Genomic DNA, 21,352 nt, shown 5'->3' on the forward strand with positions numbered 1-21,352 from the left:
GGGTGTGGTCTTGGTTGTGTATTTTTTCTTGATCATGTGCCTCTTCTTCTCTTCATTATTCTTGATAGGCATAGTTCCTTGATCTCATTCTTGATATTCTCTCATCTATATTCTTTAAGTTTTATGTGTCGAAATCCTTGGGAATATTGACTCCTTTTCTAGTTAGCATGAGTTGATATTTTTCCTTATCTGCTTCTATAAGTCTTTCTACGAGTTTTTGGAAAGATGAATTCTCTTGATATTCTTGGAGAAGCTCTTTGGTGATCTTTGTTTCTCCCATATTAGCATACTCATCAAAAGGATTGGATAGTCTACGACCCATACTTGATTCTGGTTATGATTCCTTCTTCTTGTTTATCTAATATTGTACAGTGGGCATTAATATATCTCTACCATGATGAATTATTTTTCTTCTATTGGGGTTCTTGGTGGAGTTTGTGGCTAAGGGCCAGCTTCGTTTTAAGTTATAAGAAATTTTAGAAACAAGGCAGGGTTAATACTTCCTCCACTATTAAGGTGTTGGTCGAATTCCGCTTTCTAAATGTAAGCCCTACTTCTCAAAGGCTCTTTGTCAAATTGATTTGTTTTTCCTTGGATATACAACCGCATATGACGCAAGAATGCACAATGTTATACAAAGAGGTGACGGTTGATATAGAGAAATTTATTCCTTTTGGTAAGTGCCTTGGAACTAGGTTGTCTCTTCTTCAACTTAGTTTTTTGATGAAGACTTTTTCTTCTCAAAATATGAGGAGTGGTTATACACAAATGATCAAATGTTGATGTTGATATTGATGTTGGATATGGATACTTCATTTTGAAAACTCAAGTTTACCTTATCTAGTAGAGGTTTAGTTTGATTCGTCTCCATGACAAAGTGTGTCAAATGATATGAGTTCAAGTTTCCTGATGTAGAAACTCAATTTGACAACTTGAGGACCTACCTAGGTATTTTGTACTGTGAAAAGTGGATAATGGAAACAACAATATTGAAAGATTAAATGAATTAAACCACAAAACCCTAGCCTAACAACAACAAAGATCCACCATAACATATGAAGATTACCTACGATAATTCAAATCAACAAAATCATAAATATTATACCATCACATGTCCACTAGGGTTTAAATATCCATTCTTCCTATCTCCTTTGATCTTGCTTGATATATTTGCTCTCAGATTTTATGTGTGCACAAGAGCTCAACAAAGAACAAAAATGTGGTTGATAGCTTGATCAGAAAAGGCTTGATTGCATAAGATTAATTAGACAATTAGAATGCTTATTAGACAATTAGGGTTCATAATGAAGAATAGTATCCTCTTATATAGAAGACACTATAGGAAATGGAGGGATAAGATTAAGAGGTGTAAAAGATAAATGATCGGTTAGGATTAAAGGGTAGGTAGAAGAAATAATAAAATGATAAAGGGGGTAGGTAGTGTAGGAATTAAGAGATGAATGACATGTCATGCGTAGAAAAGGCTAATGAATTAATTAAATAAATAAGGATTTATTTAATTAATAGAGGAAATGGGATCAATTAAATAAATAAAAGTATTTATTTAATTTACGAAAAGGAATATTTAAGTAAATAAAGTATTTATTCAAATAAGAAAAGTCTTAGAAAAGGATAAATGAATTAATTAAATAAATAAATAATTATTTAATTAATGGAAGAATTAGGATAAAATAATTAAATAAATAAAAATATTTATTTAATTAGAAAAGACAATTTCAGGTGTCTACAAGTATTGTTTTGATAAAATTCATTGGATGGTGGAACTTTGATCACTATTTTGATACTCTTTAATTTTGTTGGATGAAATCTGATCTCAAGCTAGTTGATGATTAGAAAACTCTTTCTAAGAGTGCTTTGTTGGATTCAAAATTTTCTCTCTTATGATCCTTTTTTGAAGTTTTATTGCTAGTTTCGTCAAAGGACCCAAAAGGATATTTGAAATTGTTGATAATTTTTTTTCAAAGTGACTGGTTTACTCTCCATTTTTCACTAATATTGACCATGGGCTAAGATAGAGACCTAATGTGCTAAAGGATGTTCTCAACACGCTATAGAATGTTCACTATGTGCTATGTTGCCTCTCCAGCAGGCTATTGCAGATTGTTGGATAATAAAATTGTAAGATAGGTTATGCACTAATATGCCACTGTTATGCACTGATGCTTGGTATGAGAGGACTATAATATTGTTTAAACACGCTAGGCTGATTCTTGTATGCACTACAGTGATGTTGGCAAGTGCTCTATGAAATTTTACCAATATGATACTAGTCATGCGCTAATTTGAGTGATGAAAGCACTGTTTTGGTTTGAATGTGCTACTAAATGTTTGAGATGCACTAGGTTGTTGCTCCTATGCGCTAACTATCCTGATTTCTCTGTTTGATGCTTTTGTTGTGATGTTGAAAAATAACACTTGTGATTTGATGGATGATTATCTGAAAATGACTTGAAAACACGACATATAGAAGAGATAACAATTTGTCTATGCTAAACAAGTAGTGTATGTTCTTTTGAGGATGTTTTTAAATCCTCGATGTTTTCACTAGTTTGGATTACAAACAAGACATATCAAGAAAACTCTTTATTTAAAGGTCATCAATAATATCATAGCCCACTAGTCTCGATACTCCATTAGCTCAAATAGCCTTGTCACCCCTCAAAGTATGCCCATTTTTTTGTCTTTTTCTAGATATTAACCCAAAGTGAATTGCTTCACAATTGAGTAGTTATCTTGGGAGATATATGGTGAGTGATCTTGGGGGCGGATTCTTCCCCACCCTTGCACTATGATATTGCCAATGTTTGGAGACTGACTCGGCTTGAAATTTCTAATGATAAAGTTCGTAATCAATCTTTCATTCGGTCTTCAGTGATAGACTCCCTCGGGAGGCTTCCCAACCTTTAGAACAAAGGCTTTACTTATCTTAAAGATACTGGGGAAAGATTAATCACTGAGAAAAACCGTAGATGGGGACTTTGGTCAGCCTCCACATTTGATTATAGTGGGTTGGAATACTTGGTGATAAAGTTGTTTCCAACATAGGTCATTCCCCTCTCACCGGTCCTTAATGGCGCCCTAAGGGAAACTCAGGAGGGCAGGCCTTCTAAAGGATTTAATTGCTTGAAGTAAAAGAAAGCATAAAGAGTGGTCTGGCTTTTTGGTCACCCAATTAAGGGGGGAGCATATACCTTCCACTTTCGAGACAAGGAAACAAGTGTTATTTTTAACTTTCAAGGCAATGATTAGCTAACATCTATTTGGAGATGTTGGTCCAACAAGCATGGTATTCTTTTTACCCCACAAAGAAACTTTTTGTCTAACTAGGAAGTTGAAATCCTAGTCAACAAAAAAAGTAAAACACGTTTTCTTGAAAATGGAAATCGCGTTGCAAAATAAAAGGAAAGATTGATTGTTTTTTACCTTTGTAATAAAATGAAAATTTGTTGTTCTTTTTATATCCCAAATGAAGTTTTTTCCCTAATCTTGTGAGAAAGTAAATGTGTTTGTTTTTGTTGTTCTTTCTAAACTTTGAATAAGATTCCTTTTAAGTCCAAAAGAAAAATTGATTTATTTTAATGCCAAGATAAAATGAGGTTGTTTTTAACCAAAGGGAAATGAGTTCTTTTTAAAACAACTTGAAAAGATAGGAAAAATCAAATTCCTAAATCTAACTCCACCAAACTAAAAGAAATGATTAGTAACTTACAATAAAAGGAAGTTACTGAAAAATTAAAACCTTAGGCGGGCTTACACAAGACTGATATTCTCACTCTGTTATAAATTGTCATTTTTCTCTGTCAGAGTTATGCGTTGAACTTCTATACAGATGTGCTACAAAATGATATAAAAGTGCTCAAGGATGACTCATACACACTACTCTAATTCTCGAATACACTATACTAATACTTCTATGCATAAGAAAGAAACATAGAATGTTATCGCTAAAATATAGTTCAAAAGCGCTAGAAGATGGGTCATATGCGCTAAAGAGTGTGATGAATGCGCTACTATTTTCCACAAATACACTAAAGTATACTCCAGATAAGGTAAAAGGGTATTATAGCATGTTTGTAATTCTTATCTTGCACAAAAAATGATGTTATTTATGGGGATGTGCCCCATAGTGGGTACTAGAAATGTATGCAGGAAAATGCGGTGATGAAAATGAACAACTCGAATCCAAAAGACCCACACACCAATGATACTCTTGGTACAAGTATTTAAACTAATCCAACTAGTTCAAGTTCCCAAGGGCTGTCCCAATGTTTTTCTCTCAGATCATTGAGCAAGTGACTTAGGAATGACAACTCCAAGAACGAGTCATATTTGATTTTTGTGCATGAATGCATTCTATAATATATATAATATTTATAACTATGTTGATTAAGAAGCAAGCTAGTATGAAGATGATGATGTGATAAAAGATTCACAAATTATCCTAGCAAGATATACTATCCTAACATGAGTATCTTATGAATATCTCTATTGATTGTTTGTTGAATTAGTTTGTAGATCTAGGTTAGTGGTTGGATCATTTAAGATTCACAAATAGGTTTAAATTTAGCATATAGAGGAGGGATATGGGATTTAGGAAGGATGGAAGATGTAAAAATGTCTTAGTATTTTATTTTATTTGGATGGCTTCTAAGATGTCTAGCTTGTGAAGGCCTAACCCTTTTCTTTGATAGCATATATTTTGACAAATCCTTTTTCGAAAATGGTATATTTATTGTTTTAGAAACAAAATGCGAGTCCATTTTTAGAGGAACATGACACAGAAGGAATACTAGAATCATAGAGAAAACCATATTAGATGAATGTGGAGAACCCATTTGATAGGGGAAGGGTTCATGGTACCTTGAATTGGAGTGATGTGACTTTGATCTTGACTTGAGAGGTATCATGAGGGGGATTATGTTGGATATCATGATCTTTAAATGAAAAGGAATCATTACATGGGATTAAAGCAATATCTCTATCTTGATAAGAAGGGAATCATGGTATTGGTTAAAGTTACTAGATGGACTGGGAAGGACACTTTTATCTTTACATGGGAGGGGGATCTTTCTTTTTTGGCTAAATGGTAGGATGTTTAAATGGAAGGGGATTACTTTGGATGTTATGATAAAGCATAGGATCTTTATCAAAGATTAGATTTTTATGGATACCATGATTAGACATAGGATCTTGATAAACATTAGTTTATCATGGCTATAAAATTTGTTTTGATGGAGTGCATAGTGGTGTTTAATCTAAGGTTTTTTCTCATGGACATGATTTTGATTTAGGCTAGGGTAGTTTTGAATTTGATTTAGAATAATCTCTTGGAATATTTGGATTTATGTTGATGTTGTGGTGGAGAAGTATGGGATAAACTATTCAATTTGGGTGGATGGAGATATGAGAGATGGGGGTGGATGCATGATATGAGAAGATTGCACATTTTTATTTGTGTTTCAAGGGTTACTCCTTTATTAATAGTCATTTTAGGAAATCACAAAAGACATGGGATAGAGTGGATTTATAATTTTGTAGCAATAAGGATTGTAATGATGTTGGTTTGGTTTTCTTTGACAAAGGAAAGGGAAGGATAAACCAAAGAAGGTGGATTAAAATTTGGTGGAGGTGGGGATGATGGAAGTTTTATGAAAATACTAAGGAGATATTTAAACATGGCCTATATTTCATTATTGAAGTGATATGTGGGGGTAAAATTGGTGAAGGTTTAGCAATAGGTAAGGAGATAGTCTTAGATGTTAGAAGACGTAGATAATGGAAACAGTGTGGATGTAAAGATGTAGGAGGTGATAGAGTGGAATAAGAAAAAGGTGATTTAATAGATTTTTTTATTGGATTTTAGGATAAGGATATAGAGATGGGGATTTGCAACACGGATGGGGTTGGAGGAGATCTTTGGATGGGGGTTAGGCTTCCCTTTTCAAAAGAATAATAAGAAATAAGAGATGGATTGCAATTTGATATAGTTTTTTGAGGTGGAATGGATAGAGATATAGTAGATAGGTATAAGGCTATGGGATTCACTTGTTAAATGTGTTAGGGTAAGATATATAAATAGGTTGAGGCTTGATAACATTGAAACAACACAAAATAGGTTTCTACTAGAACCCCACAAAACCTTTAAAAATAAGTTTAAAGACCCTAATTTCCCTATTCTTTTAGAATGGATATATTTGAATGGTAAGGAAAAGGTGTTCACTAAGGTTGATTTTAGTCATTCTATCCCCCTTTTGGAACCGCGTTACCTATTTTAAATATTCCCTTTCTCCACTAGGCAACCCCAAACCCATTATTACCTATTTGGAATGGTCAATTCCACAAGAGAGAATATGAAAAATTTGTGCAAGTGTGTTCATGTTTATCAATTGCTAATTAAATAGTTTTTAATATAAATCAATCAGATTAGAACCACTAAGATGGCTTTTAGGATAAAAACCCCAAGAGGTGCTATTCCTTTTAATATTGACCAAATATTTCTATCGCTAGAACTCTACCCAATACAAAATTTGTGTGATCAATAGAAAAAATTAAATTAGAGATTGTCAAATCTTAAGTAAATAGTGATTACGACATTAAAAATACATAAAAGAAGCTTGAATAATATATAAAATGAGCTAAAGTAGATCAATGGTATTTTGTAGAATACTAGTCCCATAATTAGATCTCGTAGCTGCAAAATGAAACTTATAAATGATGACAAGAACAATAGGGACCACCTAACTTCTAAATCAATTTCCTATAAAAGATATTGAAACTATTAAGACCTTGTCAAAAATACTCTTTTATTTAAGTATGTTTTTAAAACTAGGGTTAAGACCATAACATGAAAATCAAAGGTGACTTATTTGAAACGGTCCACTGGCTGCCATGCCGTGAGCATCTATATGTAAAGACCTCCATCATTCTTTTATTTATGCTCAAGTGTATTGTAAGCACATAACCTTTTCATTTGTGTTTTAGGATAATATGGTACAACTTAAGTGCTCTGCATGTGAAACAGACGTGAATGCCTCTGGTGAATGTAACTGCAATTACTCTATTGAGTTTGGAAATGAAGAGTATATGGAGATGTACAAGAATAATTTCACTGAAGTAATCAAAACTTGTATTAGATTAAGGGTTCCCACCACTGCACAAATATTCCAAGGAAATTCCAGTTTCCATGTTAATGGGCAAGGCAGAATTATTAGGCAAATGCGTTTATATCCTAATGGTAGTCAAATTTATTGCAATCGTTGGTTTAATGGGTACCCTTTACAGTTTCAAACTCCATCGAGAATGGAACATCGAGAGATGATACAAATATAAGTCATCAGAATTCTCCCAGACAGCCTTATACTCTTCCTGTTAGAGTATTGCTTTGGGGGACTCGAATAATGTGGGATACAATAATTGAAATTGTTGGCCATGAGCTGAATTGGCAGCAAATACTTGAAGACATTGAATTGAATAGAGTACAGTTAGGATGGCATTTTTTGGATTCTGAGGAGCAGGTTGAAGTATTTGGAAATTCTTTTGAAGATTTTGCATTTAGAGGACCTCCCCCAGCAGCTAGGAGTGCAGTGGACAGTTTAGAGAGACAAACGATAGAGGAGGATAGAGACTTCTTGTGTTGTGTATGTCAGGCTACTTTGTTGGCTGGTGAAAAATGTGTGAAAATGCCTTGTAATCATGAATACCATGAGGGATGCATTTTGCAATGCCTGGCAACTTCTAACTCTTGCCCGGCCTGCAAGTTTGAACTGCCCACTGATGACCCAGATTATGAAGCACGAAAACAAAGGAGAAATAGATGAATTGTACAATTTCAAATATAGTTTTGGAAACTTTTTTATGTTTTTACTTTTTAATTATGATTAAAATAAATTTGGATTGTAAAATGAAGTTTGATAGGTTTAGAAATTAAGGTTCATTTTTTATAAAGACGATTTTTTTTTGTTGGTGTGGCTTAAGGGCAATGAATTCTAGTTCTTCATTTACAAATAAACATTTTTACACACAAATTAGAAAAAAGGAATTTTACCAATCTCTTAAAATTTATTAAAACTTGCTTGCATCAATATTTCAGGCTACAACAAGTTTTCCTATCTACTCAATGAGGTGACATTATCATTAAACACAACCATCAAAATGTAAGGTTTAATGTCTTATTTCTAACACACAGTTTATTTCCCCTCCTTTATCTAATTCTATACTTTAACAAGAGTGTTATTTTCTCTCATGAGTAGACATAAATTCATTGCTTTCATGAGTTAATCCCTTTCATATTGGAATGATCATTCTCTATATCATTTCTCTTTCAAACCAAATTCCATGGGTAATCTACTTATAGTTGTATAACACTCAATTAATAATATTTTAGTTCCTTGTCACTTAAAAATGGCGAGGAATAAATGACCAAAAAAATAAAATGTTAGATCTTGTCACATACAATGAGACTCTCGGTGCAAGTATCTAAACTAATCCAATTAGTTCAAATTTCCAAGGGGTCTCCCTTTGTTCTCTATCTCACAGGATCCCTAACATCAATGTTTTGCTCTCAAATCATTGAGCAAGTGACTTAGGAATGACAACTCCAAGAATGAGTGATATTTGATTTATATGCATGAATGCATTCTAAGATATATATGATGTTTAGAACTATGATTATTAAGCTAGTATGAAGATGATGATATGATAATGTTGGTAAACAGATTTGTCTTTCGTTATTTAATTAAATTATAGCAGTGTGAAACACAAGAAAGCAGACAAATTCTTCTACCAATCAATTGGAAAATCATTTAATTGATTAACCTTTGAATTTAGGTACAACTCCCTCTAGTAAATATTCATTCAGCTTCAAATTACATGCAATCAATGGAATGCTTTTCACTAGAAAGCACTTAAAGACAATTGCATACAAAAGTCAATACAAAATGAATGCAAGTACTGATTCATATGTAACCTTTTATATAAAGCCGACTGACTTCATACGGCCACTAAAACAAAATGAAAAAGCCTTCAGAGATGAACTTAGCCAATAGTTTTCTGCACATATAGAAAGTAAAACAGCCCCTTCTTCAAAACCGACTTACACAGAAATCAAACTTTGAAATCAAACACACATATTTGAGACTAAAAATAGCTGTTAAAAAGATTCACATTCACAGATGATCCTCAACTTCCTTCATACACAAAAAAAATGTATTTAGCTAGTTTTAAAAATAGTGTTTTTCAAAAACTTAGCGAACCCCTTCAAAGATATTATATCAGATACTTATAGGTCACCAAACCCAATAGTCTTTTAAACCAAAGTAAAATTAACTCATAAGAGTTAATGTAAATCAACCCTAACTGCAATAACCGAATTTTAAAGAAAATAACTAGGCTTGCTGGCAAACAACTGCCAGCAGCGCTAGTCATACAGTCTACTCTATTTCAGTGTGATCACTTGGGTTAGTGTCTTGAACAGACACAATCACTGCCTTGGCTGCACTCCACTCTCAGTGTACTTTTGAAAACTCCTGGATTACCATTGCGTGCAACAAACTGATATGAATAACCCTTTATTTCTAGAGATCCTTCTTCCTCTTCACCATTTGCACTTTATCTCTGTGAGAATCTAGATGATCGAGGCAAACGGTGAGCATTGATTCCACCTTAGAGATCCCTGTAAAATCTTCCACAGAAAAGAATTTCTCCATCTTGATCTGTTTGATGCGGCTACCGAAAAGGTTAATCATCTCTGTTGTGTCCTCCAGAGTTTCATCATCTTCCTTAAGTAGTTGAACATCCACACTGCGTAAGTCCTTCTGCATGGTCGCCCTCAAGGCTGTTAATTCACCACGCAGGCTGGCTGACTCGTTATAACCCTGCTCAATAATCTGAATGTGCCACTCAATACTCTCCTTGCAAATGAACATGACATCTTCATTCAAACCTAACACTTGGTGTTCAGCTAGAAAGTTCATTAGCCCATAGCATTGAATATCCCACATCTGCTTCAAAATCACAACCCACTTAGACTTCTCCGTATGCCATGAGACCAAGTCGGAATCTAAGGCTTTGATAACCTCATTAGCATCCTTAAAAATTTGGACCAAGTCGGTTATGTAATTGGTTGCCTAGCACATGATTGTGGTGAGCCATTCTGAGAAAACTTTGGTGATCATCTTGTTCCGTTGAACCTCATCCATGAATTTTTGATTGCTAGGTGACTTTGGACTAAAAGGGCCTGAATGGTGGGATAATGCCAATGGGCTGTTTTGCAAAGCATGGATATATTGAGCCATTTGTGTTAAACTTTGTTTCAACTCAGTCTTGTCCCTTTCATCCTTCTAGGTACGGGAGATGATTCGTTTGGTGGAAGTCTCCAAGTGCTTAACATCCATGGCTCTGGTTCCGATTCCCAAATCTATTCGTTCAACAGCATAATCTGCCTCTGAAGCCGTAGCAACATCTTTTTTAGGCTCGAGTCTAGCAATATCCACAGTCCAAAGCTTCGTATTTTCATCAAAGTCAATCATTGCCTCTATTTTTAACTTTTTCGGCTTTGTAGACCTTCCCAGACATTTACTTACGGCATCCTCCATTGATATTGAAATTGGAACTACATTCCTTTTCCTGGTGATGGAATCATTTAGCCATTTTGGTGCTAGGGTTATCTCTTTTGAAGGCATGGATAGAAGCCCTACTGAGGAGGGAGGCATGGTATGGTCTATATGAGACTGGATCTCAAGTGTTCCTGAGTCCTAAAAAATAGTGTCTATGTCAATTGAAAGCTTGTTTGCTTCAGAAACAAGGGATGTCATCTTGGTCGGTGTTTCCTCTGGGTCCAGATCCAGAATGAGGTGAGAAACTAATGGTTTGAAATCCTTCTTAGATCTCGATCTAGTAACTCGACCAGCAATAGAAAGCTCAACCCCGATGTTAAGTTTCTCCTCCTTAATCCTTCCCTGTGCTTTTCCTGCATCAGAAACGGGAATGTTAGTGACAACAGAAATTTTATTTGTAGTAATCCTCTTCCCATTTTTGATTCTTGAGCTGGTGGCTCGTGGTGGATGAAAATGGCGACCCCTTAGCCAATTTTTTGTCCTTCGGATTACACCGAAAGTGCGTGTCTAAACATTGTCGCCCATCTTCTTGTTCCAATCTATTTCTGGAAGAGGTTCATCATGAACCTACTTAATAAACTCAGTCAAGTGTTTCCCCATCATCACCGGTGACACCTGAGATATGCATGGGTAACTTCATATCATGAATTTTCTTCAAAGTTAGTCTTGACCAACTCCTTCTCCGTACTTCAAATTCATCCTGACAACCCTCCCAATAATCTTCCAAATGAGGAACATGCTGATTAGGTACCACTTTCTTTACACATTGACCAATAAAACCCCTACTGTCAAAGTTATCCCTCTTTACAAAGGAATTCAAATGCAACCTTTAAAATTCAAGTTCAAGGTTCAATGCATCGGAAACTGATCTACAACTATAATGTCCTAAATCAATGGGGAAAATCCTGCTTGTGTCAGAGTCCTCAACATTATCTTTGGCAACGTAATCAATCTGTCTAGATACTTTGATCAATATGTAAGAGTCTGAGACATACCTAGGAAGTCTAAAGGGTTCACCCTTAAATCCTCCAACTCTTAAATAAGTGAAATGGCTGAACTGTATGAAGAAACTGCCATATAGGTTGATGAGTTCAACTACTTCTGTAGACATTCTTCTATGCAAATTTCCCTATAACTCAAAGGTCAGCCTTCCAACAAAAACATCATTCCAACAAAGATAATTATCAACATGCCCTTTCAAAGTTAAACTAGGATGATAATCATAAATCCTCATGCCTTGAACCCATTTTACATGTGACAACCCCGACCACTCTCTAACACAGGCAAGCATGTATAGCAGATAGGATGACATATAAAAATTGGACATTCCAAGATAATTACTCAGACCCTCATGTAATCTTTCCCCAATAACAGTTCCCCAATTAATGAACCGATTTCTATCCAGAGTAACCTGGATGAAGAAATACATCCAGTCTTCCCAATAAAAAGAGTGAGAATTACCCTTCACCCTGCTCAGCAGTATGACTAAAACCCAGATTGCTGGAATTAAATGTTCAAGAGTTAAAGATCTCAGTAGCCTCGAGCCCCATTTTTTGGAATTTTACAAGCCAATTCTGAGCAATCACTGTTCTATAATATTGCTTCTTCTTAGAGAAGACACCGTAAGATTTACCAATGGTCAAGTCTTCATAGGGTTCCTAGTGTGGAATACCCATAGCTGCCATTACCATCTGTCTGTCAATAGACAACAAGACTTCACCATCATTTCTCCTTATGCACCTATTACCCTTGTCATAATGATTCATGCATTCTAAGACTAACTCTGGGCAGGGAGCAGTAGTGGGGAAGGCAGCAACTTCTAATAATCCATTCTAAGCCACATCTTTCATCATGTCTATGGTTGAATTCTTTACTCTCTCTAGAAAAACCTCTAAATCTAGTTGAACCAGGGCTATGTCACCCAACTCCGGTAAAGAGCTTATAAGGGAAGATGAGCTCACCAATTTAGGTAAAATAGGTCTCATATTTTGGTTCATGATTTTCCCCAAATCAATCCCAGATGAAGAAGGAAATTGAAAACAAAAACAAGCAGCTAAAGAACACCCAGATCTTTTAAAACAAACTGTAGCAATTTAGAAAATTGTTGAACATACCTTCCTCTGCTCTCTATAACCCTCTATCACTACCTAATTTTCTCGCTCCGAAAACTTCTTCTCAAAATCTTCTCACGAAAATAATAATTCCGATGAGACAACTACTCAGTTTTAAAGTGAAGAAAATCTTACCCATCATTACTAAAGCTGCCTTCATTACTCCTTGTTCATGTGAAGTTACTTTGAAATGATTACACTAAGGTACACCTTAACCGTTAAGTCACTTCTCTTCTGACATAGCTCAAAACCATCCTGATAAGCAAGTTTAAAAGAATTGGGCCCTTTTACCTCATAAATCACATAAGGTCCCTTCCATAGCGACTCAAATTTTCCATGAGCACCTTTCGGTTATCTTCTTTTATCCCATAATAACACTAGATCCCCTTTCATGAACTTCCTGGGCCTTGCCTTCTAAACAAAAATCCTTTTAACCCTCATCTGATGTTTTGTTATCCTGTCAACCAGCTTTTCTTTTTCTTCTTCAATTTTAGTTAAGTACATGATTCGTTTTTCAAGAGAGCTCTAGAAAAATGCATCTTCTATCACCGACTGCAGTTTAGAAACTGCTAATTCTAAAGGAAGAGAGATTTGCGCTCCAATACCATAAACCAGTTCAAATGGTGACATCCCTATGGCCCATTTTGGTGAAGTTTGATCCACCCACAATGCTTCATGTAGCTTCTTATGCCAATCCCTAAAATTTTCACTGACTAACTTCCTCATAATATTGATGAAGTTCTTGTTACTTGATTCCGCTTGGCCGTTACCTTGCAGATAATAATTAGAAGCGTGTGCTAGAGCAATTCCGTGATCATAGAAAAATAAGCTCAATTCTGATGAAGAAAAATTTGATGCATTATCTGTGACTATTTTCTGAGGAACTCCAAACCTGACAAGAATATTCTCCTTAAGGAATGTACACACAATTTCTGAGGTAGTTTTTCTTATAGGGATAGCTTCCACCCATTTAGTGAAATAATCCGTCACTGTTAATATGTGAGTATGCCCCGCACTAGAACTAGGATTCAAAGGACCAATAAAATCTAGTCCCCACTGCTTAAATGGTTCTTCAATCACCACAGGTCTTAAAGGCAAGGTGGCCAACTGGGGTTTACTAGTAAATAGCTTGCACTTCTCACACCTCGCCACCAAAGCATATGCATCCAGGAACATCCCTGGCCAATAATAATAATTTCTTAGGATTTTGTATGCGGTAACCATAGAGGAAAAGTGACCCCCGTAGGCTTCATTATGGAAAGGTTTCAGTAGAGCTTCCTGGTGCAGTTTATCCACACACTAGAGGAAAGTGCCATCTAACCCCTTTTTATACAATATGTTATTTGAGACAACATACTTTGCAGCTTTCAACCTCAGATTCCATTTTTCTCTAGGAGAAAGATGATCTGGACAGTCCCCATACGTAAGATAATACGCCACGTTAGTGAACCAAGAATCTTGATGATCAACAAACAAGGTTAAAGGTAAATTGATGTCCCCCTTGGACTCATTTTTTGCCATCAATCTACAGAGGCCTTGTCCTCTGACTAGTTTAGTGGGCTTAATATCTAAATTTAATTCCTATATCTTGGAAACCCAAGATGCTCTATTGTTGATGCCAACATCTTGTTGAGTTAAAACAGCCTTTACTGTAGAATTGGGAAGAAAAAAAATTGCATGCGAGTGAAGTATATAATACCTGAACTATTTCATGGCTTTAACCACCACATAAGCCTACTTCTCTATCTGTGAATACTTCAACTCATGCTTCTTCAGGGGAACACTCATAAATGAAATCGGCACTTCCTCGTTATCTTACCCTTTTTGAACCAAAATCTCGGACATAGTATGGTCTGATGCATAGTAATAAATAATAAAATCCCTATTAAAGTCTAGATTTACCAAGGTTGGTGCATGTGCAATTTCCTTCTTAATCTCTTCGAAATCTTTTCTGCCAGCTTCATTCCACTTAAAAGCTACCTTCTCACTCATCATATTCACAATGAACTTGGTAGTTTCAGCAAAATTAGGAATAAAACATCTTAAGAAGTTCACCTGTCCAAAGAAAGACCTCACTCCATTTCTATTTGAGGGGAGACTAAGATTTTGTATCACCTTTACTCTCTGTGGATCAACTTTTACTCCTTCCTGTGAGACAATGTGTCCCAAAAGTTTCCCCTCTGTGACACCAAAGACAGACTTTTTAGGATTTAGGGATACTCCATGCTCTTTGCATCTCATTAGAACCTTCCTCAAGTCCCACACATGATGTTTCCTTTTTCTCGAGAATGTAGTTAAATCATCTAAATACACCACAATAATGTTATCCCTCAAATGTCCAAAGGAAAGATCCATCGCTCTTTGAAAAGTAGCTCTTGCGTTAATCAACCCAAAAGGCATCCTGTTATAAGTGAAAGTGCCCCACGGAGTTATAAAGGTTGTCTTCTGTTGATCCTACTCTGCAACACTGATCTGATTATACCTAGAGAAACCGTCCAACATAGACATCATCTTTGACCCGGAAATAGTTTGTAAAATATGATCCATCACAGGCAGGGGATAATTATCTGTCAAACTTGCTTGATTTAAGTTTCTAAAATCAACACAGATTTGTATCTCGCCATTCTTCTTCCGAACAGGAACTATGTTTGCAACCCAGGTAGAATGGTGTATAGGATAAATAATTCAGGCCTTCAACATTTTGTCAACCTCATGAAAAATCACTTCTGCTACCTTGGGATTAAAGTTCCTCAACTTCCGTCAGAATGGATTAACACCTGGCTTCAAAGGAATTTGATACTGAAACTTACCATCCCTAAAGTTATTAAAATCATCATAACTCCACGCAAATACATCTTTGAACTCTACCAGTAAATCAATGAACCTCTTTCTTTCCACTTCGGAACAACATTTTCCCAAATTAACAAATTTAGGATCCTCATTGGTACCAATGTTAATTTGCTCGTACTCCCCAGAGCTCTGAATCACATGATCTTCCTTATCTCGTCTCTTAACATACCCATATTTCTTGTTGAAGAGACATTCAAGAGAAGCTAAACCCTTTGGAATTTTATTTCCATTTAACTGCATCACCCCATCATGTGCTTCTTCTTGCGTATCAGGAGAAAACTCTTTACAACTCTCCGTCGACCCTTTATAAAACAAGGATGTAAAAATGTCAGCACATTGTAGAAAGTTCTGAATCTATTTATCATTTTTGAACACCTGCTAGGATTCAGAATTATCTGGCACACTAGGTCTATAAACCAGTTCAACCCTGTAAGTATCGGCTATGAAATCTGGGTGTGGAACCAGCAAGGCTATAGATATCGCCAAAGAATCTGCCTTCAAATTAAATTCCATAGGAATGGCTTCAATCTCATCCCAAACATGATTTCTATAGTGCCTCAATCTTTCATTTTTGACCACAAATAAGCCCCTCACCTGCTTAACAATAAGTTTTGCATCACCCTTCACTTTCAACATTTTGATTTGCAACCTCTTCACTTCAGCTAGACCTAATAGCAAGGCCTCATACTCGGCTGTATTATTTGTGTTTTGGAATTCTAACTTAAAAGCATAAGGGATTCTCTCTCCACTGGGATATATCAAAATGACCCGAGCACCTGATCCTGAAGATGAACAACTCCCATCAAATTCTATGAACCAGAGTTCATTTAACTTACTTGCATCAAATAACATATTCTCATCTTGAGGGTCAATCGTTATCATGTAATTGTCAAAGCCACAATCTTGATACAAAATTTGAGCTTTTGGATCATCAAAGGGAGAATCCATGTACTTAGCCTTCATTTCAGGGTGCAAAAGGACTCTCTATTTTCCAATTGAGATTATCGCTTGAGACCAATCCATTTTAATCTCTCCTCCCATGTCTTTACAAAAAGTGTGACTCAACAACATGCCATAGCTAGCAGGAATGTCAGCCACTAGGATTGTTAACTTGATTCTCTTGGTAGGATGTGCCACTAAGGAAACCTGCGCATCTTTAATTTTCCCTAATAAAGGAACCTTCTTGGAGTCCATGGAGTAACACTTGCCAAAAGTCTTTGTTAGGGTTAAACCTAAAGCCTTTGCTACAGCCGAAGGCATGATGTTATCAGATGCCCCTGAGTCAATTATGCAATTACTCAACTTGTGCCCATTGATATATAAGGACACATAGAAAGGTTCTGGTTTATTTTCAAAGTTGCGTTCAAGGGGATCATCTTGCAAAGGAGTAGGCCTCGATGAGCTCTCACGGGTTACTTGAGCAGGACTGACATTAGCGTGCGCTAGTGAATTAGTACTCATGGGTATCTGGGTTTCGCTTGCTAAGGCATGGGCATCATCCCCTTTAACAAATTCAACCAATCTATCTAATTCACTCGGGTTTAACTTCAAATACTCAGTCGGAGAAATCTGAACGCAAGATGTTTTGTAAAACTCAATGATATCAAAAGGATTAGTAGAAGAATCAGAACTTGAAGGTGCACCTCTCGGAACCACTTTTGACATGCCTCCATAACGGGTCAAGATTTCTTTTCCCTTCTCAGAAATGTGTATGGGTGTTGCAGCATCTTGAGATCTCAAATTCTATTGAGTTCGTGTAAGAATTGCGTATGAAGAATCTTCCAAAGATACCAACATGTTTCCTCCCCTCTCTGAGTCGGAGACATATTCCATATAATGAATTTCAGAGTCGCTAGGCATTCCTTGGGAACCTACTTCATCCGCTTCTAAGATTGTTTCTCCTTTGTTAATCATTTGAGAAAAATGAACCATCTCTGGGCACGAAGATCCATCATGTTCATTAGTTAAATGAAACACACAAGAATTTGTTTTGAGTGGTGGCGCCTCAATAGCAAGTCTCTGCTGGACAGGGGGTAGTTGAAATTGTCTCCCTCCACCTCCTGTCTGTTGATTAGGATATCTCCTAGGAACATCTTGATATGGCTGAGAGTAGGAAGTATTTACTTTAGGAGTCTGTCTCTTTAGGGCAATGACATCATTCATTAACCGTTGAATGACAGGATCTGAGGAAGTGGCAGGTTGTGCATTGGGTGTTTGCACTTCACGTTTCCATTTGCTCGTACTGATCAAATCATCTTCTAGTTCAACTGTAAGGGTTTTGGTAGCATTCAAATCAGCAACCCTTTGCCTACGAATCAAGAAACTTATTTCAGAAGGCATTGAGTTAATAAAAAAACATTTGAGATTATCATCTGAAGGTTTCTTGTTGACCGGAATCTTGTGTAGAATCTTATCAAATCTAGCAACAAAGTCTCTCATAGATTAAGGGAGTTCCTTTTTCAACTGAGATAATTGACCTAGAAGGGAGTGCTCATCTTCAACTACCTTGAATCTATCTTTGAATCTTGTCTTCAAATCCTACCAAGTCGCTATCACACTCTTTGGCAAATGATAAAACCAATCCACCACCACTCCTATCAATGTTTGAATAAACAACCTGATAGCCACATCTTCATGTTGAACCGCTATCACTCCACAGGCTACACTAAAAGCATTCAAATGCTCATCCTCAGTGACCATCCCATCCCTGCTAAACTTAGGTAGATGATCTCTAGCAGCCTTTGGCAAGGGGTTAAGGTTCAAGCCTAGGTTCAACAGGCCTGCAGTTGCCCCCAAGGGTTATTGGCCGCCATTGGAAGTATAATATTAAGAGGACTAGGGTTGAATGAAATGGGTATAGCAACACCATGTAGGACCAATGCCTGACAAACTAGAGACGCGGGTGATGATGGCAAAGGAGATGGAGGTCTACTTCTTGCCTTTTGTTGGGGCGAGAAGGTGGATTGAAAACATAGATTCTGTAATTCTTCAAAAATAGGATCAAAAACCCCCCCTCCTCTGGGATCTAGTATATGGTCTGGTGTCCAGTGTGGAACAATCAGGGCAACAAACATCCATGAATCTGGAATGGATTATCAGGGACGCGAATAAAGAAAACCCTAGGAACCACTATTCTTTCAATGACTAACACAGGCTGATCCGTTTGTCTTTCAGTTTTGCTAAGAAGAGCACTGATTCTATCATATTCTGCTCGACTTCTTCTATGCCTCCTGGCTAGAGTATCCAACTCTGAGGTTATGTTACTTTGCTCCTCTTGTACCCAGTTTAGATTTGGTTGCAGGAAAGGCAAGAACCCTTCAAGAGGCAATACCATTTATAGAAAACAGAGTACACTATAAAGACGATCTGGTTTTACAATCAGTTATTCTCTTCGCTCCCCAGTAGAGTCGCCAAAAATCTGTTGGTAAATAGATTTGTCTTTCATTATCTAATTAAATTATAGCAGTGTGAAACACAAGAAAGCAGACAAATTCTTCTACCAATCAGTTGGAAAATCATTTAATTGATTAACCTCTGAATTTAGGTACAACTCCTTTAGTAAATATTCATTCGGCTCCAAATTACATACAATCAATGGAATGCTTTTCACCAGAAAGAACTTAAAGGAAATTCCATACACTAGTCAATACAAAATGAATGCAAGTACTGATTCATATATAACCTTTTATATAAAGCCGACTGACATCATACGGTCACTAAAACAAAATGAAAAAGCGTTCAGAGATGAACTTAGCCAATAGTTTTCTGCACATATAGAAAGTATAACAACCCCTTCTTCAAAATAGACTTACATAGAAATCAAACTTTGAAATAAAACACATAGATTTGAGACTAAAAATAGCTATTAAAAAGATTCACATTCATAGATGATCCTCAACTTCCTTCATACACAAAAAAATTGTATTTAGCTAGTTTTAAAGATAGTCTTTTTCAAAAACTTAGCGAACCCCTTCAAAGTTATTACATCAGATACTTGTAGGTCACCAGACCCAATAGTCTTTTAAACCAAAGTAAAACTAACTCATAAGAGTTAATGGAAATCAACCCTAACTGCAATAACTGAATTTTAAAGAAAATAACTAGGCTTGCTGGCAAACAACTGCCAGCAGCGCTAGTCATGCAGTCTACTCTATTTCGGTGTGATCACTCGGGTTAGTGTCTTGAACAGACACCATCACCGCCTTGGCCACACTCCACTCTCGGTGTACTTTTGAAAACTCCTGGATTACCGTTACGTGCGGCAAACTGACATGAATAACCCTTTGTTTCTAGAGATCCTTCTTCCTCTTCACCATTTGCACTTTATCTCTGTGAGAATCCAGATGATCGAGGCAAACGGTGAGCATTGATTCCACCTTAGAGATCCCTGTAAAATCTTCCACAGACAAGGATTTCTCCGTCTTGATCTGTCTGATGTGGCTGCCGAACTAGTTAATCATCTTCATTGTGTCGTCTAGAGTTTCACCATCTTCCTTAAGTAGTTGAACATCCACACAGCGTAAGTCCTTCTGCATGGTCACCCTCAAGGTTGTTAATTCACCACGTAGGCTGGCTGACTCATTATAACCCTACTCAATAATCTAATTGCGCTACTCAACACTCTCCTTGCAAATGAACATGACATCTTCATTCAAACCTGACACTTGGTTTTCAGCTAGAAAGTTCATTAGCCCATAACGTTCAATATCCCGCATCTGCTTTGAAATCACAGCCCATTTAGACTTCTCCTTCTTCCATGAGACCACGTCGGAATATAAGGCTTTGATAACCTCACTAGCATCCTTAAAAATCTAGACCAAGTCGGTTATGTAATTGGTTTCCTAGCACATGATTGTGGTGAGCCATTCTGAGAAAACTTCGGCGATCATCCTGTTCCATTGAACCTCATCCAGGAATTTTTGATTGCTAGGTGACTTTGGACTAAAAGGGCCTAAATGGTGGGCTAATGCCAATGGGCTGTTCTGCAAAGCATGGATATATTGAGCCATTTGTGTTCCTTATTCCTGATTCCTGAAAAATGAAAGCTTGTCTGCTACGGAAACAAGGGATGTCATCTTGCTTGATGTTTCCTCTGGGTCCAGATCTAGAATAAGGTGAGAAACTAACAGTTTGAAACCCTTCTTAGATCTTGATTTGGTAACTCAACCAGCAACAGAAAGCTCAACCCCGATGTTAAGTTTCTCCTCCTTAATCCTTCCCCATGCTTTTCCTGCATCAGAAATGGGAATGTTAGTCATAGTAGAAATTTTATTTGCAGTACTCCTCTTCCCATTTTTGCTTCTTGAGCTGATGGCTCATGCTAGCTAAAAACGGCGACCCCTAAGCCTATTTTTTGTCCTTCGAATTACACCGAAAGTGCGTGTGTGAGCACTGTCGTCCATCATCTTATTCTAATCTATTTCTGGAAGAGGTTCATCATGAACCCTCTTCATAAACTCAGAGTCAAGTGTGTCCTCATCAATGCTGGTGACACCTAAGATATCCATGGGTAACTTCATAATTTGCTTCAAAGTTAGTCTTGACCAACTCCTTCTCTATACTTCAAATTCATCCCAACAACCCTCAAAATAATCCTCCAACTAAGGAACATGCTAATCAGGTACTGCTTTCTTTACATACTGAGCAATAAAACCTCTACTATCAAAGTTATCCCTCTTTACAAAGGACTTCAAATGGAAGCTTTTAAATTCAAGTTCAAGGTTCAATGCATCGAAAACTGATCTACAACTATAATGT

The 21,352-nt window shown here is 36.5% G+C and overlaps 1 protein-coding gene across 1 annotated transcript; it reads left to right on the forward strand.

Annotated features, from left to right (window-relative positions):
* Positions 1–7,008: 7,008 nt before the first annotated feature.
* LOC131057528 (E3 ubiquitin-protein ligase CIP8-like) lies at positions 7,009–7,838 on the forward strand. The gene is made up of 2 exons (XM_057991694.2): positions 7,009–7,147; positions 7,303–7,838. The coding sequence occupies exons 1-2, from the start codon at positions 7,009–7,011 to the stop codon at positions 7,836–7,838; spliced, it is 675 nt and encodes a 224-aa protein (XP_057847677.2).
* Positions 7,839–21,352: the final 13,514 nt, after the last annotated feature.

Source organism: Cryptomeria japonica, chromosome 5, assembly GCF_030272615.1.
Source record: "Cryptomeria japonica chromosome 5, Sugi_1.0, whole genome shotgun sequence".
In the NCBI taxonomy this organism is placed as follows: Eukaryota; Viridiplantae; Streptophyta; class Pinopsida; order Cupressales; family Cupressaceae; genus Cryptomeria; species Cryptomeria japonica.

Bases quoted from the DNA above. Each gene is read 5' to 3' on its own strand.
- LOC131057528 (XM_057991694.2), top strand. From the start codon at position 7,009: ATGGTACAACTTAAGTGCTCTGCATGTGAAACAGACGTGAATGCCTCT. The intron at 7,148-7,302 runs GTATTAGATTAA...TACCCTTTACAG, and splicing joins CACTGAAGTAATCAAAACTT to TTTCAAACTCCATCGAGAAT.